The sequence below is a fragment of the Citrus clementina genome, unplaced genomic scaffold, assembly GCF_000493195.1.
Source record: "Citrus clementina cultivar Clemenules unplaced genomic scaffold, Citrus_clementina_v1.0 scaffold_7, whole genome shotgun sequence".
NCBI lineage: Eukaryota > Viridiplantae > Streptophyta > Magnoliopsida > Sapindales > Rutaceae > Citrus > Citrus x clementina.
In genome coordinates, this window is record NW_006262075.1 from 20082687 (window position 1) to 20110124 (window position 27438).

A 27438-nucleotide genomic window follows, 5' to 3' on the forward strand; every position below is an offset into this window, starting at 1 on the left:
GTGCCTTGGTCATTTCTGAATAGTCTGGACTTATTTGATATAAACGAAAAAATATGCACTTATTTTTTAACATGTGTAAGTTTAGGGGGTTATAAGTTATTATCCCATTTATAATCTACTGCGTTATTCTTTGGGAGTTGGAACACTCAGAATGTGTTAATCGTCAGCTCCGGCAAACAGCATAACCCAGTTGTCCGCTTGGCCTAAACGACGCCGTTCATTAGCAAATAAATAACTCAACGCACCACTCAGTCTTTCTCTCAAACAACTTCGCCGCATCGAATTTTCATCACTCGCGATCCGTCAGTACCATGTTACGAAGGTAATTTCGAATATTTAATCACATATTTTGGATTTTTTAATGTCTTTAATTTCTGTAATTCAATGTAGAACCACGCCATTTTTTTCAGGTCAATTCTGGAATTATCGTCGCGTCGGAGGGTCCCTCGGCAGATTATAGCTCAGGCAAGTGTTAGTTATATTGTATTGTATTGGATTTATCATCAACCTGTGAGCTCTTCAATTTCCATTTACTAGTTAACAGTATCATTCAACCGAAGCACTTTGGCACTTCTGCTCATTGGTGCTTCCTGCAGAAGTGCTTTTCTAAGAAGTACTTTTACGTGCTTTTTTGGTTCAGAAAGGCGTTATTGTTAAAACTCGGCAATAGTTTTATAACTTTCTTTCTAAATCTCACTTCTTTGTGAGTGTATTTCTGTCTGTATTGTTGATTGATTTGGTAATATAGATACAGTCATTGTGTACATAAGATATGCTCCTTATTTGCTTATGGTTGACAAACTTGCAACAGCTTCCCTCAATTATTTCGGCAAGAAAGGAATATTCAACTGCTTCCCAAAAAAATGTGTCCCCAAAACCTGGTCCCACAGGCAAGCCACCGGAATCAGGGAGCAACTTTTCACCAATTATTTTTGGAGCTACTGTTGTTGTTGGTGTCGGTTTAATAGCTTATCAGAATGGGTATTTGGACCAATATATTGATATAGAGAAAGAAAAACACAGTTCTCTTGATTCATCTAAGTTTAGAAAAGATAAAAACGATGTGAAGGATGATCATCATGTGGCTGAGCCTGTGGTTTTTTCCCACAGTGATGAAGAGCCTAAGACATCAATTTCTGCTGTGGAGCAAGCTATGCAGAGTGTTGAGCCTCATAAAGATATTCGCCAGCCTGAAGCTTTAAGCAAAACGCCAGTTGAAGATCAGCCTCATCTGCAAGATAAAGTAGAATTGACACCTCAAGATCAGACAGTGGCAGTGAAGGAGAAAGATGCGGCTGAAAATTCAAATAAAAGCATAGAATCCCGTGAACCCAGCACAAGTCCTCCTGTATCATCTGAAGGAAGTGTTGAGGTGGAAAGCTCCGAGTCAAAAAGCAGCAAGGAAAAAGATGAAAATGTTCAAGGCACAGGAATACTTAGCCAGATGAGTGCGGCTTCTGAAAAAGATGAGCAGAAAGCATTTCCACAACAGTCCATTATCATAGAAGACAAATCTGAGGTACCTTTGGATATTACTATATTAGTTTTTCTTTAGCATATGCACAACCATTAATTGTACATTTCTTATAAGATTGATGGTGCAGGAGGTGGTGGCAGCCTGGCGGGTTTTCCCCCTTTTATTTGCGTTTATTGTTTATATTGTTATACTTCTTGTACTTCCCTGATCTAAAATCCTCTATAAAAATCTGTTTGTTGCATTGGCTATAAAATGATGATGATTCTGGTATGTTTTTATCACAGAATGAGTTAAGCAACAGTGCAGAATCACCGGCTTCTCTCCTTGATGCATATCACCTAAGGGATAAAATTGATGAGGGCATCGACAAAGCAACGGAGGTTTATGATAAGCTTTCTTTGCGCATTATTCTATGCATACATTGTACTTTTACATTGAAGAAGATTGTCTGATTATATATGTTTTATCTTCGTTTCTCAATTTGTAGGATTTTATTAATGTAATGGAGGAGTTGAATAATGGTTACCTATCCAAGGATGGCAAAGTGGTGCTTGACTTTTTACAAGCAATTCATGCTGCTGAACAAAGACAGGCTGAATTAGATGGTCGTGCTTTTGCCGAGGAAAAAAGAGCATTGAAGGTCTGGATTATCTTTATGCTTGGAATAGATTATCACGTGCATGATCTAAACCACTGACTAACTTCTACCAGCTTCTTGTCGTAACATTCTTGTTCCCGTTTTAATCTTGCTTATCTTACTGCTTCTTTTTCCCTTTTTCAGGAGAAGTATGAAAAGGAATTGAGGGATTCAAGGGCCAGGGAACTTATGCGTACAGAAGAGGCAGCAATATTAGAGAAGGTTATACACCTTTCTGTTCTTAATAGTACTTGGCATATGATGTATCTTTTCCACGTTTTTCAACTTTAGGCTTATTAAATAACTGTTAATCCCTACATGCATCTTTAAATGCCTTTTTGACACAATAGTACACTTGTTACATGTAGACACTTAATACTTCTTTCGCTACTTGTTTGTGCAAGGTAATATTGGTGTAGTGACAACTAGACTACTATTTGTGCATTAGCATGTAGCAAGTTCATGTAAGCCAAATATTGGACTACTTCTTCCAAATCATTGTTGTTTGCCAATTCAATCTCTAATTTTGGCAATTTACACTTGCTGGCTAATAATATTCCATCCGTCCGTAGATCTAATTGTATCACTGCATGTCGATCTTCATCTTCTCAGTCACTTTCTTGTTTTTTGTTTATAAGTATCTTACAGCTTTGAGTAATAGCACATCTTCTCAGACCTTTAATCAACCAAGAGGGGAAGAGGGAAGCCTGAATATCAATGAGTGACTTGATGCTTCTATTCTGAAATATTAATTATATCTTGTAATCACCGGACAGTGGGCACCGGCAATCTAAATACATGTTCTGAAGTTGCACTGCATGGAAAATGTCCATGTTAGGTGACAAGTTTTATATAAAGCTCTCATCTTCTCACTAGCGCTAGGGAAATTTTTCCCTGTCATACCTTTCAGATATATCAAAAAGCGTAAGGGAGTGATGGTTTGAAAAATATAACCTGGTTATAGGAGCCAGATACACCATCAAAAAGAAAAGCAACAGAGAGAGAGAGGATTTGGCTTCTTTTAGGACAATTCTAAGTATATTAAATTTTCTCATTGGGCAGGAATTGAAGAGAGAAAGAGCAAAAGCAGCAGCTACCATCAAGTCACTTCAAGAGAAGATGGAAGAGAAACTTAGGATGGAACTTGAACAGAAGGTGCATTTTTTAGTTTTTTTCTGTAAAAAGCAATGGTTTTAGTAACCCATTAACTCAAGTTGCTGTTATTGGAATAACTGCAGGAAAATGAAGCAGAGTCAAAACTGAAAAATGCTCTTGAGTTGGCAAAAGCAGAAATAGCTGCATCAATTGCGCGTGAGAAGGTAGCACAGATTGAGAAAATGGCAGAAGCAAATCTCCATGTAAGAGTTTTGATCAAATATGATGATTACTGATGAATACATTCTTTATATTATGATCCTAAATTACTATTTTTCAAGCAAGATATCAACTCTTTGAGTGAAGAATGTTTTATGGAAATTCTCCAACAGAAGTACATCTTTATGAAAATTCTGTGAAGAATTTTGATTTTGCAATATGTTTATTAAGGAAAAGATACCAAGAAAGGGTGTTAATATTAATAACAACTGAGTCTAGAGATCAGGTCAAGTGTTTTTCTATTGTTTAAAGTATTCAGATGCTGTCTAGAGTTTTAGCACAGTAAAAAAAGGGAAAGAAGAGAATGATTTGCGATCATAAATTGCAGCTTGGTAGAAGTGGATGCCTTTTTAGTTGCTTGGATGAATTCAACTTTACATGTTTGATGGTGTCTTGTATACGCATGTCTGCATATTTTCATTAGTAGGATGCATTTCACATTGTGCTCAAATTTGCTGGTATTTTTCCATGTCTTTTATCACTTTTTAACTGTTGAATATTGTGATTTTTCTGTAATGGGTAGTATGATATAATTTGAATTCTTCTTTGCACAGATAAATGCTTTGTGCATGGCGTTTTATGCACGTTCTGAAGAGGCTCGTAAAAGTTACTTTGCCCACAAGCTTGCTTTGGTGAGTTCCAACACTATAAGCTGCTGTTCGTCATTATTATTTTCTTTTGTTCTCTTTTTGGGCAATACACCTTCTCATTTTAAAGTTTGAAGATGTTGATCGTTATTGCTAGTCTCTAAAGTCAGATTGCTATCAATTATTTTAGGGTGCACTGGCTTTGGAAGATGCACTTTCCAGAGGATTACCAATTCAAAAAGAAATAGATACTCTCTATACCTATCTTGATGGCATTGAAAAAGACTGTGTCTTAGACTTGGTCTTATCGTCCCTTCCAGAAGAAACACGATACCATGGGACAGAAACACTGCTGCAATTGAACCAGAAGGTAAAACTTGTGATACAATTATGTGTGGTTAAATAAGGTTAAATGGTGTTGTGGGAATGAGTGGCATCTGCAATGCAAGTTTTATTCGACATAACACAAATTTATATGATAGAATTCATTCCCAACAGCAATTACATGACATCTGCATCCATTTCACATATTAAGTAAAATAGGAGAAAGGAACAAAATACACTTTCAACCACCAGACTGCTTGCACAAAAAAGCCAGTACCTATGTAAGAGGCAAACAATGTGGATCCCACAACTTTTGCTAAGGCAATAAATTGCGTGCTATGTGTATAATGGAATAGACCGAGAATGAATAAGGTGATTATATTGATATAATCCTTTTATCTTGTGTAGCCAACTAGAGAAAGGGAGAAAAAGAGAATCAACTTAGCTTCTGGAATAGGATCCTTTATTTTTCCTTTGTTCACTGTTAATTTTCCAGTCTGGTTTACATAAAATTTTCGTCAAGCCTAGCACGGTTTTGCCACTTCAATGTGTTAGAACCAATTTTTAAAATATTTTCTTGCAAGATACATTTGTTTATTTCACCAACTGCAATTTTGTTTCTGATATATTTATGTTTTTTTTCTTTTCAGAATATCCATTAGATAATTTTGAAGTAGTATTCTACTAAATTGTTTTATCCTGGCCTTTCCCATTGCAGTTTGATGCCTTGAAAGGGACTCTACGCCACTTCAGCCTGATTCCACCAGGCGGCGGTGGTATTTTGACACATTCTTTAGCACATATTGCATCTTGGTTAAAGGTACATCAAGTAAGAGGTCTGTCTATAATAGTCGCATTGCAACTCATTTGTCATTACCAATATTTCTTCACAATTGTCATTTAGGTAAAAGAAGCCGACCGAGCTAATGATGGGATTGAGTCCGTCATTTGTAGAGTTGAGAGTTATTTGCGTGAAGGGAAACTTGCTGAAGCAGCAGATGCTCTTGAAGAAGGCGTTAGAGGTAGCCAAGCTGAGGAGATAGTTATTGATTGGGTGAGGCGAGCGAGGAACAGGGCCATCACGGAACAAGGCCTAACATTCCTTCAATCATACGCTACTTGTCTAAGTATTGCTTAAAGAGTTATCGAACTTGGCTCGTTTCTTTGTTTCAAACATAGGTGTATACGATACTAAAATTCATTGGTTGAGCGGCTAACCGTATAAAAAGTTTTTTGGGTTCATCACCCATCACCCATAAGAAGATCAACAGTGACAGTTCCTGTTGAGGAACTAACTATAAGAATTGCAAAACATTTCTTTCCTGAAATTTTGTAGATCCAAAGCTCCGAATAAAATTTTGCGTTTGTCCTTACAATCAAAAGATCTTGTTCTCGCTTTTACGCTTGCAATCAAAAGATACTGTGTTTGTCCATTAATTATGAACATTGACATTTGTTGGTTCTTGGTAATCTTTGTCGTTTCCCTACAAGGATATCCTCCTTTTTTATGAAGACACATCCAAATTCTTCTCGCAGAGAATCAAAAAAAAAAATACACTTCCGAGAAGACATCTACCAAGTTCTTCGACGGCACTATAAATGTATATCAAATATAACATATGGTATTGAAAACCAAAATGCATTTGATTGTTTTACCTTACTACAGTAGTACTTAATTGCCACGTCTATCATATATCCCATAAATTAAAAAACGTAACAAACGTTGTATAGGCATGGATAGTCGTCTTGTTCCCAGGGATCAATTGATACAGAAGAGGACTTTCCTTCAGAAAGAATTGGCAGGTAGTCAATTTTTCACGGGGAACAACTCAAAATAATCAGCTTTCCCATCATTTGCAATAGCATGACCATTCCACAAAAGAAAATAACTGTCTCGCCACTACAGCCCTGAAGGAACCCCACAACCTCTAAAGGCATGTACTTCAATAATCTCACCAAGATATCAAGCTTTCCAACACTAGATAGCTGTAATTACACTAGATTCACAAGCGACCTTCTGACAACAACTAGTCCCTTTCTTATGTCCATTCCATATAGTTAATACACATTTTTTGTTTCCAAGCAAAAGGAAAAATGAGTGCCCTTCTGACCAACAAAATAGGTTGATTTACCTTCTCAAGAAATGAACTCAACCAGACATCTAATTTAGAAGAAAAATTAACATCTTCAACTAATTTATTACAGCCAGGCTGGATATATATTTTCACTAGATCTGTAAACATCCAATGGAAGAAAATCAGTCTATCACTGGGAATGCCGAGAGCTTAATGCAATGGCCATGCTCTCGTAGATTTTCAAACAATCTACCAAACCAAGATTATGTAGGGAAAAATCATCCTCTAGAAACCCTGGAAAAGTAAACTTCTTTTTCATTGCAAAGATATGCTAGGGCACGTTTCGGTCCTCCATTGCCCTTGACTGAATGTATATCTTCAAATAAACATTCCATACCAATACAAACGCTCAGAGTGAAAGATGCTGCCTTTGGTGTTCTATAAAAAGGTGCAACGTATGTAAATTTCTTGGCATCTTTGCAGCCACCAAGTAAGTTCGAATCTAGAAATACAAATTGAGTGGTCTCATCACTCATAGTCATCCTGAGCCACAACCTATTCACACTCGAGATATGATACAAAGTGATCTCAAAGGGTATAGAAACTGGGAGTCCTGAGACAAAAATAACAGGATTTTCAGAACTATTATCAGGAACACCCAATTCTGCATGTACCTGCTCAAGTCTTCCATGAAACACAAGTTGACTCAGAGAGAAGGAATTGAGTAATTGATTGAACAGAAATGGCCTGTAGGAAGTATGACTAGTAGAAATGTTGATCTCAAATAATGATTTCTTCACTGCAGTTACGAAATTCGATGGTTCAGTGGATCCTTGCTGATGGAGAAATTCTAAATGTGAAATTGTAGAAGATAGGTTCCTCATGGTGGTATAGTAGAAGCAGATTTCGAATTTGGACAATCTCAATAAACAAGAGATCAGCATCAGCTCTAAGACATGCAATTCCTCTTCTTTAGACAATCCAAGAAACCTACACCCGAGTTCTCTCAGACTCCTATCCAATTTTCCTAGTAGAAACTCCAATTCTCCCTGCTCATAATGATGAATATTTTTAGCGGGCACAAATTGCTCCCAGACCTTAGTAAGCAGTTTCAGTACCTTGAAATATTGCAAGCTAAATAATAACGCACCATCAAATCCACGGGATTCAGCTTTAAATGTTAACACTTCTTCCTTGCAAGCCCTGAAATAGTCAAAAATATGAAAATTAATAGCACATAATAGATGTAGACAAATATGACAAGTCTTCTCTTAGTAGGTAATTCTATAATTAACACACCTTAAGTTCAGCCATGTATCTAAAGTAGCATAACTAGAAAATTCCACATACTTCACACTCAGATAATGAATAGGATTTATCTCAGGCTATGATGTTTTTATCAGGTTGAGTGGCAGATATCGCCCGACTCATGAAGCTGTCTGAAAAGCCATGAACCATGTGCAAATCACAATAGGAATTTTTTTTTTAATGGTAACTGTCTTGAAAAACACCTTAGCTTATCTCTAGTAGAGGTCATTTGAACAATGATTTGCATGTCAAAACAAACAAAATTTTTTTTACACACACAGCATGGAAAAGCCAGAAAACATTAAGGTATAGGTGACTACATTACAAACCTCAATATCCGCAAAGCCTCCTTTGAGAATCCAGATTGTACCAATGACCAGACATTCCTGACCTTTGCAAGCACAAGATTCAAAGCCTTCCATATCTCATCCTCCTCTTCCAGCTGGCAACGTGATGTCACTGTCTCCTTCAGCTTGCCATGTATCCAAGATCGACTTTTAGAGTCTTCATCACCGCTTTTCTGCACGTGAATATCTGCCCCAATACTAACCTCAGTGGGGCAATTTGGGTCATCACTTTTAGCTTCATGCAAGGGAGCGTCTTCCCCTTTGAAATTGGCCTCAGAAAAATTGGACAATCTACTGCATAAAGACAAGTAGGCCAAGAGGGAATGTTGGTTCATAACATCACTTAAAGCATAAGAAATCCTCCCCAGCAATGTAACTGCATATGAAAATATCTGAGGCGGAATGCTGCGGACATTTTGTTCGCATGAGAGGGGAACTGAGATGGCCAACACCAGAAATGCAGCTACTCTAGCATTATCAAAGCCAAGTTTGTCATCAGAATCTGGCTCTATCTGAAATGGGGAAGCACAAATTCAGGAAATTAGCAAATATAACTTAATCTGGAAACGTGTTACGAACACAATGCAACAGAAAGTAAAAATAAATAAGATGCACACAGGAAAAGAAGGTATAGTACAGCAGCATTGAGCATTTCTGTTGGAAACTTAACGAGAAGTATTAATCATAGCATAAAACCCACTTTCTCTCATAAGACGAGAAACTTCATACACAATGACTCATCTATAAAATCCTATATCTCCATGGAATTTAAGTTAGGGCAGCAATTAGTAGAGGGAGAGTCCATCTCCATCAAAATTGTAGACCCAGAATTGCACATAAAGATCCAACCTCACCTCTTGACAAACCTCCTTGATGATGCACGCTGCAAAGTTCCCATGACTTCGACCAATAAAAAACAAAACAGAAAAAACATCAGCTTCGTCCTACGGAAAACATAAAAAGAGTTAAAAAGAAGAAATGGGTTAAAAAAATATAAACATAGATCAACTACCATTTAAAAGCATGCATAAGTAGAATTGTTTTCCGAATATCCATAATAAAATTCCATAGCAAAGAAGCAGCAGACCTGTGGATAAATCTTCAAGTTTTCAAGCAGCCCATCAATAAATAGTCTAAAAAACTCCAATTTGGGTGTCTTCACTAATTTTAGTATTTTTCTTGCTGCACATCTCACAAGTTCACAGTTGTCAACTAGAGTACCAAGAAACTGCCAAGTGAAATAATGGTAACTCATTAAATGACTGTCTGTCGGTTCACCATTTTCAAAGAAAGCATGATGGCTACTAAAGGGTGCCTCTCCTTTACACAGCATTCAGCAAGATAATATTTCCACAATAAATATGACCATTTTGCCAAGATCAACAAATAAAGCCACTTGAACAGCAAATCCTACCCCGACCATATGCAACTTATATCCCTCTTGGGAAAAAGGATTAGATTGAGCACACAATGTATATACATGCATGTTTTGTACAGAGATAAGACAGGAGACTTACCATGTGCATGTGTTTGTCTTCCAAATTTAGATGTTCACAGGTTACCATAATATGCATTGTTTCCAAAGCTTGTAGCCGGACAGTCACTGAATCATCATTCAGCATGTCCACCAGAAGGTTTAAAGCTTCTCCAGCAAATTTTTCAGAAAGGATTACAAGTGAACCCAAGGAAGAACAAGCAGATTTACGCACCTTCAAATTAAGCACAGATTGTATCACAATCATGATGAACCTATGCTCAAAATGCCTTTGAACCGAACAAAATAAATTGAACACATCTTTAAAAAAATAAACTCTGCTATATGATCGTTTTATTGTCAAAAGTGTCACAGCAAGTATATCTATACATGTACCTGTACACACAGACATAGACATAAAACACCCATAAATGTCAAAGTAGTGAGATTAAAGTGGAACAACTACAATTAACAATTCTTACCTCGTAAAATTCATCCTCAAACCCATGCACAAAAGTCCCAGCAGCAGCCGATGCTGAAATTTCGAAGCACTCTGCAGCACCCAGACTATGAAATTTCTTCTCTTTCGTGGCCCCTAAAACCTTCTTACATAGAGTTTGCAATAAGACAATCTCAGATATCATTCCTACTTTCCCAAGAGCATTAAAAGCTTCAACTCTGACCTCCATTCTCATATCTCTTATCATTGAACATAGCTGAAAACACACATGCCACGAGAAATATACTTATGAATGTATAAAGGAACAACTTATGAAAGTACAGCAAATTTATAGTATAGTTTTACCAAAGAAATACCTGGATAAATACTACGTCTGAACAATCTATTCGATTCTTCTCGTCGATGCATGCTATAAGCATTTTCCCCCATTCACTGACCACGCGAACGGCGGCACACCTAACGCAATCTTCGTGATCGCGTAGAAGCTCAACGGCACGGCAACAACATCCTTGAATCAAATCAACGTCCTCAAAAACGACATGTTTTAACAAACAAACCAAGCCATTCAAAGCAGCTTCTCTTACGTACGGATACGGATCCTTCGTCAACCCTAAACACACGGTGAACAACAAATGCGGCCGTACGTTAAACCTCTCGGCGTTTCTAAGCAACCAAAGCCGTACGGACACGGAAGAAGCGAAACAGAGCGAAACGAAGAAGCGATCGTCGACGGTGTGGTCGGAGATAACTGCGAGTGCGGCGGCGGCGGCGGCGGCGAGACGAGGGGAAGAGGAGGAGAAGAGGAGAGAGTTGGAACGGAGCGAGTTGGATATGAGAGGAGAGAAGTGAGGGTGACGGAGTGAGAGACCGGCGAGGAGAGTGAGCTCATGGTGGCGAGTGAGTGAGTCAGAATCCGTAAGTTGGAGAGAGCGAGTTAGGGTTTCGAGGAGCGAAGAGAGAGTTGAATTGGAAGTGTTAGGATTATTTATTAGGGAGCGAATTGAAGATAGTGCTCTTAAACTGTGTCGTTTTGAGACAGAGAGCGACTGTTCGCAATTTTGTGCAATTTGTTCCTCCATTCAGTGTGTTGTTAGTTGTTTTCTGTTACTGAAGGCGATGAAGGAGAAAGCAAATGCGCGCCGTTTTATTTGTATTTTCATTTTTCAACTCTCCAATAAAACGCACCGTTCCGTGCTCTTCTTCTTTCTGTTTATATTTTGAAAACCCGATAATTTGTTGGGCTTCTGTTAAGCTTATTCGGCTTTAAAGTAAGCCCAGAGTGTTAATACAAAAATCGAGCCCAGCACTAAAATTCCAAGGAGATGTTAAATTTAAGAGAAATTTGTAACCTACCCCCAAATAAATTAACATTTTGCACCGCGTCCCCAATAAATTTGACTTGTTGCATTGCACACCCAAACAAATTGACATTTTTGCACCACGCCCCCAATTCCGTTATTTTCTCAGTTAAGTTTTACGGTGGAGGGGTAAAATTGGAAGTTTATTCCTTAAATTAATTTTAATGGGAATTCTCTTTATTGTAATTAAAATAAAAATTTTTTAAAAATTAAAGGAAAAATAATAGTGGTGACAATGTACATGTAAAAATAAATTTTTTTATTACAATTAAAATAAAAATCTTTAAAAAATTAAAGGAAAATAATAGTGGTGATAAATGTACATGTAACAAGAATTTTTTTTTATTAAAATTGAAATAAAAATCTTTAAAAAATTAAAGAAAAAATAATAGTGGTGACAATGTACGTGTAACAAGAAATTTTTTTTATTGCAATTGAAATAAAGATCTTTAAAAAAATTAAAGGAAAATAATAGTGGTGACAAATGTACATGTAACAAGAATTTTTTTTATAAAAATTGAAAAAAAATCTTTAAAAAATTAAAGAAAAAATAATAGTGGTGACAATGAACATGTAAGAGGAATTGTTTTTTTTTATTGCAATTGAAACAAAAAACCTTAAAAAATTAAATGAGCTAAAAATTTTGTTTTTTTACATAGAGGGGCATTTTTGTCATTCAATCAAAAGTTAAACGGAGCCGTTAAACTTAACTGAGAAAATAACGGAATTGGGGGCGTGGTGCAAAAATGTCAATTTTTTTGGGTGCGCAGTGCAACAAGTCAAATTTGTTGGGGACGCGGTGCAAAATGTCAATTTATTTGGGGGTAGGTTACAAATTTCCCTAAATTTAAACCCCCCCCCCCCCCTTAATCTTATTTTACCCCGCCACTTCCACTTTTCAGTTAATGTGCATTTGAAATTGAGATTAAACAGTTGTAACTTAAAAGTTATAGCATTAAGTATTTGATAAATACTAACTGTTGTAATTTAAAAATTATATTGATATGATTTTTTATTTATATGATGAAAAATCTACTATATCTTTAATAATTTTATTTAAAATTTATATTTACTACATGTTATTATTATTTTTTCACAGCAGCTGTATCTTAAAAGTTATAGCACCTCAATTCCAAACATGACCTAAAATTTTAAAATAATTTTTAGCATCTATTATACTCTATCTAATCCCTACTCTACCCTTAAGCATTGCTGGATCTCCATCACCTTCGCTGTCGTCGTGTGGGGTGGTGTTATACAAAACTTGGAATTTAGGCATTGGGGCATAGTTGTTTAGAGTCTTCCAAGTATCTGTTCCTTTTACTGAATGGATAAAATTCTTTACTTTAGAACATCAAAGTTGTTCAATTTGATTAATATTGCAGTTCGAAACTGTCTATGTTCTTCAATATTTGAATAGAATGTTAAATTATTAATGACTCCATCCAACTGAAATAATCAAAAATAAACTTGAATGCAACTCCTATCAATTTGCCGAGCATCTTTTATGGCATCATTTTTGCACTGCTCATCCATAATGTGAGAGAAAATTATATTAATTAGATCACCCATTATTAAATGACTTCTTTATCTTTTAATGATTTTGTATCCCTCTTTCATGATTACCGAAGTAAAGTATATAATATTTGAGATGAGATAATCGTTTAAGAGCATCTCCAAAAAACTCTTCAAATAAGATTCTACTTCTTATTTGAAGAGTCGTATCAATATTAAACACTCCAAAAGACACGTTAATTTAGATTCTTCAAATAAGATTTGTTTCTCACTCTTCAATATTGCCGAGTGAGTTTCTCCCTCTTCTATTAATATTTTATTATTATTTATTGAAAAGATAAGACTGCAATAATTATTATTTATGTTTCCTTTAAAAAATAAAATGACAATTCAATTTGATAATGGGAAATATTTGATTAAAATAATATTAATTTATTCTTATTTGGTGAGTCTTTTGGAGGGGATTATATTTTTCTATACACTTATTTGCCACATCAGTAAGCAAATTGAAATTTGAAGAGTAAAATTTAAAGATCCTTTTGGAGATGCTCTAAGAAGTTAAAAGAAATTAGTGTTTATAAAATTAGATAGTCTAAATGTGATTAGTGTATTATTTATCTTTTCAAATAATTTTATAGAATAATAAAAATAGGTATTAGTATAAAAGTAATTAGTTAGGATTGGTGAGATAAAATGAGGGATCAAATATCACCAATCAATTCCAAATTTCTCCAGCATCTCATGTTGATCTATTGCAGGTCATGTGCTCTGACGGTTAATAATAAAAAAAATAAAAAAATTAGAATGCCAATTATTTTGTTTGAGTATATGCTGAAAAAAGAAAATTGCAAATGATTGAGATAATATTACTTGGCAATTTCTGAATCATGTGCTTTGAAGTTTTATATTAATAAACAAAATGTTTATGAAACAAAACATGTGATTTATCTACTTGTATTGTATGGCAGCTAATGATGAACTGGCTGACTTTTGGAAACTTCTTATTCAAGTTTAACTAATATTTTAAAGTCATTTAACCATTATATTTTAGTTATTTAGATTCATTGAGTTAAAGTTTTTAATTCTATAAAGGAGAAAAAGTACTTATAAATCAAATTTTAGAAAAGACATATATACATTCACATTCTAAAAAGTTATTTGACTATACACTTAAGATTAAATTTTGATATTTTAAAATTAATTTTCTTATTTCATAATCATCAAAAATAACTTGTTGACATCCTGAATATAGATGATTTATTAATTTGAAAGGTTGGTTTATTAGTACATACACTATTGGTTTAATTTATTTTTTTAATTGCATCTGATTTATTTTTGCATAATGTCGTCACTTGACTTTAGACCCAAAAAAAATGGATTTTGATTACTCAATACTTGATTTCTATAGTTAATTGTTTTGGGGTGGAGGAGACAATTGAAATGTCAATTTCAACAAATTGGGCAAAATTGGAGATAAAGAAACATACCCACTTAACTAACAAAAGGCAATATATTGCCAAAAAACCATGAACCATTTGACACGAAATTGATGTGATTACTCAGTCTAATCTTTTAATTAATTGACTGATTTTTTTCCTTTTTGGTTATGAGCTTAAATTACAGTCTTAGTCATAAGCAGTTGGAAAATCAACTTCCTTGACACATTATTTAAACAAAAGAAGAGCATGGGGTTGGGGGTTCTTTGTTATTAAGTCTTAATCACATTATTATACTGGCAGACCCCATTTTTAACACCTAGTAGGCAAATAGAAATAATCATAGCCATGACCAAAAAAATTAAATCTAAAATTGACTCGATTTCTTTTGTTGGAAAGAGACTTATGATTTGTAAGAATTCCATTTAACATAGCGATAACATGAGCGACGAAAATATTGATCTAAAATGTACAACTTGTAATAATATTGTTTGACTCCGTTTTTAACACCTAGTAGGCAAATAGAAATAATTATCGGCATGACCAAAAAAATTAAATCTAAAATTGACTCGATTTCTTTCGTTGGAAAGAGACCTATAATTTGTAAGAATTTCATTTAACATAGCGATAACACGAGCGATGAAAATATTAATCTAAAATGTACAACTTGTAATAATATTATTTGACCCCATTTTTAACACCTAGTAGGCAAATAGAAATAATCATCGGCATGACCAAAAAAATTAAATCTAAAATTGGCTCGATTTCTTTTGTTGGGCAGAAACTTATAATTTGTAAGAATTTCATTTAACATAGTGATAATACGAGCGATGAAAATATTAATCTAAAATGTACAACTTGTAATAATATTATTTTAAATTGATAATACCAATTACACATTTGATATAGTGATAATAATTTTTTATGTAGGACTAGGATTAGCATTTTATTAGTAGGTATTTAGATGAAATTGTGTGTTAATATGAACTTAGAACATGTTAGCGATTGTTTGGCTTTGGCCACTACAAAGTAATGAGAATGATAATCCGTATTAGGTGTATCACACTGTCCCCATGCTTACTGATTCTATTCCACCAATAAAAAAATTCAACATAAAATTTTTGCCAACTAAGATAGAATGGGAGTTTGGTTTTGATGGGTTTTTTCAACTTGGCTTGGCTCAACTCTCAAGCTGATTTTTTTTTTTTTTTTGTTTCATCTGTTTTTTTCTTGCTTGTTACATACTTCAATTTTTAACTTTTTATAAGCCTGCGTTTGGGGCAGGTGCACTACGAATTATCTAGGGTAATAATTGTAAGAGAATTAAGACAGTATTAGGGGTGGTAAAATCCTCTACGGATTTGGGGCCCCATGGAATCCCACCCCAAATAGAAATTTTTTTTAATAATTTTTGGGGAATGAGATGGGGAGTGAGGGAAAAATAATTCCCAAATTGTTAACAGAGTGTTGTTTGGTATTGCACTCCCCACCCCACCCCCACCCCCACCCCCACCCCCACCCCCACCCCCACCCCAATTCCATTATATATAAATATGTTTTTAATTCTTATTTAGTAATTTTTATTTTATCAGCTATACTATCAATTAATAATTTTTTTTAATTTTTATGTAATATAAACAAGATATGAATAAAAGAAAACCCTGCAATATTTTTCAATTCTAAAACATTATTATGTTTTCTTTTCTCTTTTAAGGTGTTGCTCTCTTTAAATATTTTTCACTTTTAATATCATTTTAAGATATTATTTCAAACTTTTAGAAATTTTTTTTAAAAATTAAATACTTCATAATATGATGATAATTTTATTTTAAGTTTTTAAGTTTTTAATTTATTTAAATCATAAATTTATATTTACTATAAAATAGGTAAATAGGGAATGGGGTGGGGATGGAGAAATCATTACCCATGTGGGGATTCCCCATCCCCAACCCACTAAATTTATTGGGGAATGAGGTGGGGAATGGAGGCAAAAAATTTTAATGGGGTGGGGAATGGGGTAAGCCTCTCCACCCCCACCCCACCCCATTGCCATCCCTAGACAGTATTATAGAGTCATCTTTTGTGTTAGTGATATAAGTCCATAATTTTTAAAAATAGATTTTATTATTTAAGTCCTTGAATTTATATATTTTTTTAAAAAATATTTTTTTTATCATGTTCTATGTATGAATACATATGACGGAAGGGAAAAAGATAGAAATTGTGGTGCAGGATCTAATAAAAAATAGATCCTTATTATCAACAATAAATCAAAAAATTGCGAGTATTAATTAATTCAATTAATAAAATATCTTTTGATGATACAAAAATATTATGATTCGAATCCAACCATTGAATGAAAATGATATTTGGTTTTCATGTATATAATATTTTAAAAATTTTTACTTTATTTTTAGTTTTACCAATCTTATGTTGGGATTATATTTGTTTATCATTTTTCTTTACGAAAGAATCAACGTAAACATTATTAATAAAACATAATTACTAAATATATGATGAATTATATCTTTATTTAATAAAACATGGAAATCAAGGATTTAAATGAAAATATCTGAATTTTAAAAAATCACATTGAACAGAATTACTTTTAATTTCAGTGCTTTTTGGGGTAAAATTTTTAGCTCCGAGCTGTGAGTCTTTGAGTTACCGAAACAAACTGAAGTGAAGCCAAGAAGCTAAAGCTAAGCCATGTAAGCTGATAGTCACACAAGCCTTTCAAGTTTCTGCTGTCGGTGGTCCTGTCAGTGTTCGGAACTTCGGATGTTAGGCTGTGAAACTGAAGGCTTGACGCTTTATTTTTTATTTCAGTATCTGTGAAAAAACACAAAATAAAAAAAAAAAAACAATTTATTTGATTAATGAAACAACAAAACAATAAAAAGAAAACAAAAATTTTTATTTTTCTTAAAAAATATATATAATCTCTCTCTTTCTCTTTCTCTCTATTTTTCTCTTACTCATTCACTTATTCATTCATTTTACTTACTTTTTATTATCTTCACTTCTACGAAATTGATAGATTCACTAAAAGGGTCTTCTTCATTTCTCTCACTTTCCCTTAAGGTGAGCTCAATCTTGTCAGATTTTTAGCTCTTTTGCCGTTTTGCATTGATGGGTTGTTGTTGTTTTTGCCAAATCTGAGGTCAACATTTAATTTTTCTTTGTCGGGTTGTTTTGGAATCTAGTGTTAGTAGGTGCTTGCATTGGGGTTTTGTTCAGTGTGATTGGATTTTGAAGTCAGTGATCAGTGATTTGAGGTTTCAGATTTTCGTTCATTTGGGTTTGATCTACTGGTTTGTGTCCTCATTGGTATAATTCGGTTGAATCTGACTAGTTTCGATTGCTTTCTCTTGATTTGGTTCTGTTTGGCTACGGGGAAAGTTGAGGAAAGGGGAGTAAATTATTTTCTGGATTTGTCATTCAATGTTTGTTTTCTCATTTGTACTAAGTTGGCAATGTTCTGGTTTTTTGTTATTTTGTTGGTTCATTATGAAGTTTTGTTAATGTATTGGTTAATTGGTTTGGATTGCGGTAACCCAAAGTAATTGAGCTTTATACGTCTTGATTTGATTATCACTGTATCATTGATTAGCAGTTATTTATAGGAATTGGATTTGGTTTTTCTTGTTTTGGAGTGGGCTTAACTTCATTTAATTAGATTTATTTTTGTTTGATCTGCATTTCGGGTGTTCGTATCTTCAGCTTGGCTTATATGTTCATTTTTTTTTTCCAACAGGAGGCTTGATGATTTGATTGTGTGAACGTGGTCAGATCTGGAGAAGGGCGTGGTCTTAAATTGAAATTTTAACTGGGAATCTTGAAGTAAAGCAAAGCTGGCGACTTCACTAGCTTGGCGGTTCGCTGCCAGCAATGGCAACGGCCTTGCTACTAATGATGTGGTACTTTTCTGCTTAGTTTATTATTCGTCATTATATCTGATGTAACTTAATGCAAGGTATTTAGTGGCAATATATAGATCTTGAAATGCTGCATGCGACAAAGTTTGTTTGGAAATAGGTATAGAATGTTCTTGCATTATTCATCAAAATGAGTATGGGATATATTACATCTCATTGTTCCCATTCTCACAACTGATATTATTGTTCTTTGCTGGGTCCTTTTTTTTTTTTTTTTGTGTGTGTAAACTCTGTTAATCATAGCACTGTCCTCTCTCCCATAACGGTATTAAGCTGAGCAAGCAAGCAGGCAGCTTAATTTTCCACATACATCTGAAAGTTATGTTTGCTTGAGATTTCTCTCTCTCTCTCTCGCTCTGTTTGATTTCATACTTATTTTCTTTCCCATCATGATTGCAGGAAAAAAATGGAGATGCAAAACTTCAAGATTCAGAGCCCCCAACTCCACATTCAGTCATGAAAATGGGTCTGAGGTCAGTCCGATGTAAAAATTTGCTCTGATTGTGTATTTCTTTTTGTCCATGAATGTAACCATTAACCACTATGTTCGTTGCACAGCTGTATGCTGATGCATTTCATTTCTTTAATGGGTGCATATCATTCTTCTAGCTAAAATGAAAGGAAATGGACAGTATTTAGCTTCAGGTAGAATTAACAATTTCTTTGAGGTCCTTCTCTTTGAATTGTATAAGATAGATGGTTACTGCATTTGAGTCTAACCTGAAGATCTGAGACTCTGCAGTTACTTTATGTTCCTACGCTCTATCAATGAGAAGCTAATTGTACCGACCTTCAGATTTTTCTATTCCGGTTTTAGTTAGAGCGATATTGAGTCTCAAATCATGCAGGCTGTCTTTACATCTTGCTGTCTCTTTCAAAATGCTTGTCATATCCTCCGATTGTTACTATTGTCCATTTAACTTATCGCACGCTTATTATTTGCGTAGTCATCTGTCTTTTCATGTTGAGCGATGAGTGTTCTGCTTTCTTAAGGCTTTATCCAGTACTCTTGACAGTGTTCCTTTTCCAAAAATGTGCTCAATAGTGCAAGATTTTAGATTGCAGCGGTCAACTGATACAATTCTAGATAAAGTTAGTTACATTCTTAATTACCTGCAGGGACCGCACTACCAGCATGGAGGATCCAGATGGAACTTTAGCCAGTGTTGCACAATGCATTGAACAGCTGCGCCAGAGTTCTTCCTCAGTACAAGAGAAAGAATATTCCTTGAGGCAATTGTTGGAACTTATTGACACACGTGAGAATGCTTTTAGTGCTGTTGGCTCTCACTCTCAAGCAGTTCCAGTACTTGTCTCCCTTCTTCGATCAGGATCACTAGCAGTCAAGATACAGGCTGCTACTGTTTTAGGTTCTCTCTGTAAGGAGAATGAATTAAGGGTTAAAGTCTTACTTGGTGGATGCATTCCTCCATTGCTTGGTCTCCTCAAGTCCAGCTCAGCAGAGGGTCAAATTGCAGCAGCAAAGACAATTTATGCCGTCTCTCAAGGTGGTGCGAAGGATTATGTTGGATCCAAGATATTTTCAACTGAAGGAGTAGTGCCGGTGCTATGGGAGCAGCTAAAGAATGGGCTTAAGAGTGGGAACGTGGTAGATAACTTACTGACGGGAGCTTTAAGGAATCTCTCTACCAGCACTGAGGGATTTTGGGCTGCAACAGTACAAGCTGGAGGAATAGATATACTTGTGAAGTTGCTTACTTTGGGACAATCTAGCACACAAGCTCATGTTTGCTTTCTGCTAGCATGCATGATGGAGGAGGATGTGTCTGTTTGCTCCAGGGTGTTAGCTGCTGATGCTACGAAGCAACTTCTCAAGCTGTTAGGATCTGGTAATGAAGCCTCTGTTAGAGCAGAAGCTGCCGGTGCTCTTAAGTCTCTATCTGATCATTGCAAAGATGCAAGACGTGAAATAGCTGGTTCTAATGGCATTCCTGCCATGATAAATGCAACAATCGCTCCTTCTAAAGAATTTATGCAAGGGGAATATGCTCAAGCATTGCAGGAGAATGCAATGTGTGCTCTCGCTAATATTTCTGGTGGTTTATCTAATGTCATCTCAAGCCTTGGTCAAAGCCTTGAATCATGCTCCTCACCTGCACAGGTTGCTGACACATTAGGGGCTTTAGCTTCTGCTCTCATGATATATGATAGCAAAGCTGAGTCTACTAAACCATCAGATCCTCTGATTGTGGAGCAGACTTTGGTCAATCAGTTCAAGCCTCGCTTACCGTTTCTTGTGCAAGAGCGCACGATAGAAGCCCTTGCAAGTTTGTATGGAAATCCGTTGCTCTCAATTAAACTTGAAAATTCTGAAGCAAAACGTTTGCTTGTTGGTTTGATCACAATGGCGACCAACGAAGTTCAGGAAGAGCTTGTAAGAGCTCTTCTCAAACTCTGCAATAATGAAGGCAGTCTATGGCGTGCCCTCCAAGGCCGTGAGGGGATTCAGCTGTTGATATCCCTTCTAGGACTTTCCTCAGAACAGCAGCAAGAATGTTCGGTCGCATTGCTTTGCCTTTTATCTAATGAAAATGATGACAGTAAGTGGGCCATCACTGCTGCTGGTGGCATACCTCCACTTGTTCAAATTCTAGAGTCGGGTTCTGCAAAAGCTAAGGAAGATTCTGCTTCCATTCTTAGGAATCTATGCAATCATAGTGAAGATATTCGTGCTTGTGTTGAAAGTGCTGATGCCGTTCCTGCATTGTTATGGCTACTGAAAAATGGGAGTGCAAATGGGAAAGAAATCGCTGCAAAGACTTTAAATCATCTAATTCATAAATCTGATACAGCTGCTATCAGCCAGCTTACTGCATTATTAACAAGTGATCTACCTGAATCTAAAGTTTATGTTCTGGATGCTCTTAAAAGTATGCTGTCTGTGGTTTCCTTCAGTGATATACTGCGTGAAGGCAGTGCTGCAAATGATGCAGTTGAGACAATGATTAAAATATTGAGCTTCACTAAAGAAGAGACTCAGGCTAAGTCAGCGTCAGCTCTAGCTGGAATTTTTGAAACCAGGAAGGACTTGCGTGAAAGTAGCATTGCAGTGAAAACTCTCTGGTCAGTGATGAAGCTGCTAGATGTTGGATCTGAATGCATCTTAGTAGAGGCCTCGCGTTGCCTTGCTGCAATATTTCTTTCAGTGAGAGAAAACCGGGAAGTGGCTGCTGTTGCACGAGATGCTTTGTCTCCCCTTGTTGTGCTTGCAGGCTCTCCAGTTCTGGAAGTTGCGGAACAGGCAACTTGTGCTCTGGCAAATCTTATTTTGGATAGTGAAGTTTCAGAGAAAGCAATTGCTGAAGAAATTATTTTACCTGCTACTCGGGTTTTGTGTGAGGGCACTATTTCTGGCAAAACACTTGCAGCTGCAGCCATTGCTCGTCTACTCCATTCACGCAAAATTGATTACACCATAACTGATTGTGTGAATCGGGCTGGAACTGTTCTTGCATTAGTTTCATTTCTAGAGTCTGCTAGTGGATCTGTTGCCACATCAGAAGCTCTGGATGCACTTGCTATACTCTCAAGGTCTGGAGGGGCTAGTGGGCATGTTAAACCAGCATGGCAAGTTTTAGCTGAATTTCCGAAAAGCATAACTCCCATAGTGTCTTCGATTGCTGATGCAACACCCTTGTTACAGGATAAAGCTATTGAAATATTGTCGCGGCTTTGCAGAGACCAACCTGCTGTTCTAGGAGACGAAGTTACAGGTGCCTCTGGATGTATATCATCCATTGCTAGAAGGGTGATCAGTTGCACAAACCCAAAGGTCAAAATTGGGGGAGCTGCACTTCTAATATGTGCAGCAAAAGTTAATCACCAAAGAATTGTTGAGGATCTCAATCATTCGAATTCATGTGCCCCGCTTATTCAGTCACTGGTTACAATGCTTAGTGTTGTTGAGGCTTCTCCTTTGAGGAACCAGGGGAATGATGACAAAGAGGCCATTAGCATCTACAGATATACTTCAGAGGAAGCCAGAAATGGAGGAGAGTCTGAGTCAAGCACAGCAGTTATTTTTGGTGAGAACTTAGCTATTTGGCTGCTCTGTGTTCTTGCATGCCACGACGAAAAATGTAAAATTGTGATAATGGAGGCTGGAGCAATGGATGTTCTTACTGACAGAATTTCAGATAGTCTTTCACAATTTACTCAGGTATCCTGCTTTCTTGTTGCATGTTGATTAATCCCCCTTCCCGCACCCCCCACCGCTCTCCCCCCCCCCCCCCCCCCTTTCCCCCCCCCCCCCCCCCCCCCCCCCACCCCCGAAAAAAAGAAATAATTGGCACTATCATGCTGTGTGATATCGGGTGTATACGTATTTGCTTATTGTTATTAAACCATGGTTTTTTCCTGTGTGGTCATCGACACAGATGGATTATAAGGAAGATAGCAGCATATGGATTTGTGCTTTACTGCTTGCAATTTTGTTTCAAGATAGAGACATCATACGAGCACATGCAACCATGAAAGCTATTCCAGTACTTGCAAATTTGTTGAAGTCAGAGGAGTCGGCTAACAGATATTTTGCCGCACAAGCAGTTGCCAGCCTTGTCTGTAATGGTAGCAGAGGAACTCTTCTTTCTGTTGCAAATTCTGGTGCTGCAGGTGGGCTTATCTCCTTACTTGGCTGTGCTGATGCGGATGTACAAGATCTTCTGGACTTGTCAGAGGAGTTTGCGTTGGTGTGTTATCCAGATCAAGTTGCCCTTGAGAGGTTGTTTAGAGTTGAAGATATAAGGGTTGGTGCTACCTCTCGGAAAGCAATACCTGCACTTGTCGATCTACTCAAACCAATACCAGATCGTCCTGGAGCACCTTTTCTAGCACTTGGTTTTCTGATTCAGCTTGCTAAAGATTGTCCATCCAATAAGATTGTCATGGTTGAAGCAGGGGCCTTGGAAGCACTCACGAAGTATCTTTCACTTGGCCCACAAGATGCAACTGAAGAAGCTGCTACTGATCTGTTAGGCATCTTGTTCAGCAGTGCTGAAATCAGGAGACATGAATCTGCATTTGCTGCTGTCAGTCAACTTGTTGCAGTTTTACGTCTAGGTGGAAGAGGTGCAAGATATAGTGCTGCTAAAGCTTTGGAAAGCCTATTTTCTGCTGATCATATTAGGAATGCAGAATCTGCAAGGCAAGCTGTTCAACCCTTGGTGGAGATTCTTAACACTGGGTTGGAGAGAGAGCAGCATGCTGCTATTGCTGCATTGGTTAGGTTACTTAGTGAAAACCCATCAAGGGCCCTTGCTGTTGCAGATGTTGAAATGAATGCGGTAGATGTCCTTTGCAGGATCCTTTCATCAAATTGTTCAATGGAGTTAAAGGGAGATGCTGCTGAGTTGTGTGGTGTTCTTTTTGGAAATACAAGAATTAGGTCTACAGTGGCTGCAGCACGATGTGTGGAGCCTCTTGTCTCTCTTCTTGTAACTGAGTTCAGTCCTGCTCAGCATTCAGTTGTTCGTGCACTAGACAAACTTGTTGATGATGAGCAACTCGCAGAACTAGTTGCTGTGCATGGCGCAGTCATTCCTCTTGTTGGACTTCTCTATGGTAAAAATTACATGCTTCATGAGGCCATTTCTAGAGCTCTTGTGAAGTTAGGAAAGGATAGGCCTTCTTGTAAATTGGAAATGGTGAAAGCTGGCGTCATTGAGAGTGTACTTGATATCCTTCATGAAGCACCAGATTTTCTGTGTTCTGCATTTGCTGAATTGCTTCGAATACTGACCAATAATGCAGGCATTGCCAAGGGTCCATCTGCTGCGAAAGTGGTTGAGCCCCTATTTCTGTTGCTTACCAGGTCAGAATTTGGGCCTGATGGACAGCATAGTGCATTGCAGGTTCTTGTTAATATTCTGGAACATCCGCAGTGTCGGGCTGACTATTCACTGACCTCTCACCAAGCTATTGAACCTCTTATCCCTTTGCTTGATTCACCAGCTCCAGCAGTTCAGCAGTTGGCAGCTGAGCTTCTGTCACATCTGCTATTGGAAGAACAACTTCAGAAGGATCCTGTGACACAGCAAGTAATTGGTCCTCTCATTCGGGTTCTTGGTTCTGGCATACACATACTTCAGCAGAGAGCTGTAAAGGCTCTTGTGAGTATTGCGCTAACATGGCCTAATGAAATTGCAAAAGAGGGTGGTGTTGCTGAACTGTCGAAAATAATTTTGCAAGCTGATCCATCTCTTCCTCATGCCTTGTGGGAGTCAGCTGCTTCTGTTTTATCAAGTATTCTACAATTCAGTTCTGAATTCTATTTGGAAGTGCCTGTTGCAGTGTTGGTAAGGCTACTTCGTTCTGGTTCAGAAGGCACGGTAATTGGGTCATTGAATGCTCTGCTTGTGTTAGAAAGTGATGATGGAACCAGTGCTGAAGCAATGGCCGAAAGTGGTGCCATAGAAGCTCTTCTAGAACTTCTCAGATCTCATCAATGCGAGGAAACAGCTGCAAGACTGCTGGAGGTGTTGCTTAACAATGTAAAGATCAGAGAATCAAAAGCTACAAAATCTGCCATCTTGCCGCTTTCGCAATACCTCTTGGATCCACAAACCCAAGCTCAGCAAGCACGGTTGTTGGCGACCTTGGCTCTTGGTGATCTATTTCAGAATGAGGGCCTTGCTCGAAGTGCTGATGCTGTTTCAGCATGTCGTGCACTGGTCAATGTCCTTGAAGAGCAACCTACAGAAGAAATGAAAGTGGTAGCTATATGTGCTTTGCAAAACCTTGTAATGTACAGCAGATCGAATAAGAGAGCAGTTGCAGAGGCTGGTGGTGTACAGGTTGTACTGGATTTGATTGGTTCAAGTGATCCAGAAACATCTGTTCAGGCTGCAATGTTTGTCAAACTTCTGTTTTCTAATCATACCATCCAAGAGTATGCTTCCAGCGAAACGGTCAGAGCTATAACTGGTAAGATCACTCTCGCTCTCTGCTCAATTTTGTTAACTGTGCTGATATAGGAGAATATACTTATGGTTTATGGTGAATACAGAGTCAATTCTTCTAGTGTTATACAAGACGTTTGACTTGTCCAAATATTTTGTATATACTTGAAGATGTTATTGGCAACACACGATTATGCATTGAAGCTAGCCATCTAGTTCATCAGTACCTAGAAATTAATTTGCTGCTTCGATTTAAGGTTTCGTTTGCCAGCATCAGTACATCACCATCTTTTTTTTTTTTTTTGCCTTTTCAGATTATTTTGCTATGCAAAAAAATACTCATCTTTGTTGTTATATGCAGCTGCTATTGAGAAGGAATTGTGGGCCACTGGAACTGTGAATGAGGAATATCTAAAAGCTTTAAATGCTTTATTTAATAACTTCCCTCGTTTGAGAGCCACTGAACCTGCGACACTCAGCATACCCCACTTAGTCACAGCTCTTAAGACGGGTTCAGAAGCAACTCAAGAAGCTGCCTTGGATGCACTTTTCCTTCTCAGACAAGCTTGGTCGGCATGCCCAGCCGAAGTATCAAAAGCTCAGTCTGTTGCTGCTGCAGATGCAATCCCCTTGCTACAGTACTTAATCCAGTCTGGTCCACCTCGATTCCAGGAAAAGGCCGAATTCCTGCTGCAGTGTTTGCCGGGGACCTTAGTAGTCATAATCAAGCGTGGCAACAATATGAAGCAGTCGGTAGGAAACCCAAGTGTTTACTGCAAGCTTACTCTGGGCAACACTCCGCCGCGACAAACCAAGGTAAGATGCTTCCATTTTTGAAACTAATTCTATGATTTGCATCAGAATGTTGGCCCTTTCCCCTTTGTTATCATGATGTCAGTTGCATTTTGATCTATAAATAATAAAACTTTACTCCAATTGGGTAGGGTTAGTTTAAGTTCACTGGCACTTATGTTGCATCGTTCTTGTTCTTGGATCTGATCTTACGGTAAGTGAACTTGTTTTGGAAACTAAACAGATTGTGTCAACTGGTCCTAATCCTGAGTGGGAAGAGAGCTTTGCATGGTCCTTTGAGATTCCTCCAAAAGGTCAAAAGCTTCACATCTCTTGCAAAAATAAGAGCAAAATGGGCAAGGTAAGTTGAGGAAAGAAATTTTTTTTCTACATTTTCATTCTATCTCTGGTTTGTTACTAAACCAAATCTCGTTTGTTTTAACAACAGAGTTCTTTTGGGAAAGTAACCATCCAAATCGATCGGGTTGTAATGCTTGGAGCAGTTGCTGGGGAGTACACCCTCTTGCCGGAAAGCAAAAGTGGACCTTCCCGGAATTTGGAAATCGAATTCCTGTGGTCTAACAAGTAACAACCATTACAGAAGTAACTATCATCGGCTGCAAATTGAAATTGTAGGTAAAAGAAAAAAACATGTCCAAGTAGAGAATTCTTTCTTTCTTTCCTTTTGATCCCGTGTTGGTTATTTATCAGTGTATATAGTCTTGCGAGAGATTTTTAATTTTTGTAGTCCTCTTGTTTACAGCCTTCAAATTGTATTGTATTCTTCTGTAACCTGATTTTTAAACATCTTATGGGACACAAGCCCTTTAAACAGAAGATATTGAGCTTATTTGTAATATTTTTTTTATTGAATTTTGTGTGCTAGTCAGTGTGAAAGGGGAAATAAGGATATTGGTCCTGGTCTTGTTACGCTGTTAATATTGTATCAATTGATTATGCAGTCAATTGCAATGCTGTGATGATTATAGACACACCATTTAGTTGAAACTCCACCCTTTTTTCTTAAATTTTTTATTATGATATCTTTTATGTGAAGTCATTTCTTCCACAACTGTAAATAGTTTTATATAAATTCATGTGGCATATTATCATTCATTGAATTACAATATAATCAATCATATATATATACCTTTAAATTGAGATTTAACTTCTGCGATGTCCAATATCACTCAAAACTAAATTATTTTGTTAATCTAATGCTAGTTATTGAGAGTAAAAATTAAGGAATATTATTAAAGATTATTAATCATTATTTACTTTGTCTTCATGCTCGTGATAAAAAGAGTAATCACTGTCCCGTCCGTGATTAACGAAAAAGTGGAAGACATGGAGCCCACGTGTCCGACAAACGTCCACCCCAATCAACGCACGTTGTTTTCTCTGACACATAAAGCCATC

At 36.8% G+C, this 27438-nt stretch overlaps 3 protein-coding genes across 6 annotated transcripts; 2 read left to right on the forward strand and 1 right to left on the reverse strand.

Moving 5' to 3' along the window:
- The first annotated feature begins 145 nt into the window (after positions 1-145).
- LOC18037262 (caldesmon) lies at positions 146-5654 on the forward strand. 2 transcript variants are annotated; one of them, XM_006428064.2, is made up of 13 exons: positions 146-322; positions 411-465; positions 812-981; positions 1111-1519; positions 1762-1857; positions 1965-2117; positions 2259-2336; positions 3177-3269; positions 3353-3472; positions 4043-4120; positions 4266-4445; positions 5118-5219; positions 5304-5654. In XM_006428064.2, exons 1-13 carry the CDS (start codon positions 312-314, stop codon positions 5535-5537), a joined length of 1779 nt encoding a protein of 592 aa, XP_006428127.1. In that variant the 5' UTR covers positions 146-311; the 3' UTR covers positions 5538-5654. The 2 variants fall into 2 exon arrangements, with proteins under 2 accessions (XP_006428127.1, XP_024035979.1); XM_024180211.1 differs by having other exon boundaries at positions 812-1519.
- Positions 5655-5744: 90 nt separating this feature from the next.
- Positions 5745-11196, reverse strand: LOC18037298 (protein SIEL). Of its 3 annotated transcripts, XM_024180210.1 has the most exons (8): positions 10420-11196; positions 10086-10319; positions 9647-9838; positions 9217-9357; positions 8984-9073; positions 8112-8641; positions 7625-7677; positions 7401-7523 (listed from the first exon to the last, which is right to left on the reverse strand). In XM_024180210.1, the coding sequence occupies exons 1-8, from the start codon at positions 11140-11142 to the stop codon at positions 7489-7491; spliced, it is 1998 nt and encodes a 665-aa protein (XP_024035978.1). In that variant the 5' UTR covers positions 11143-11196; the 3' UTR covers positions 7401-7488. The 3 variants fall into 3 exon arrangements, with proteins under 3 accessions (XP_006428129.1, XP_024035977.1, XP_024035978.1); XM_006428066.2 differs by having other exon boundaries at positions 5745-7677; XM_024180209.1 differs by lacking the exon at positions 9647-9838 and having other exon boundaries at positions 5745-7677.
- A 6163-nt stretch (positions 11197-17359) lies between these two features.
- Positions 17360-26878, forward strand: LOC18037183 (protein CELLULOSE SYNTHASE INTERACTIVE 1). Its single transcript, XM_006428067.2, has 8 exons — positions 17360-17456; positions 18130-18292; positions 18710-18783; positions 19430-22490; positions 22708-25252; positions 25589-26043; positions 26264-26380; positions 26468-26878. Exons 3-8 carry the CDS (start codon positions 18767-18769, stop codon positions 26606-26608), a joined length of 6336 nt encoding a protein of 2111 aa, XP_006428130.1. The 5' UTR covers positions 17360-17456; positions 18130-18292; positions 18710-18766; the 3' UTR covers positions 26609-26878.
- Positions 26879-27438: the final 560 nt, after the last annotated feature.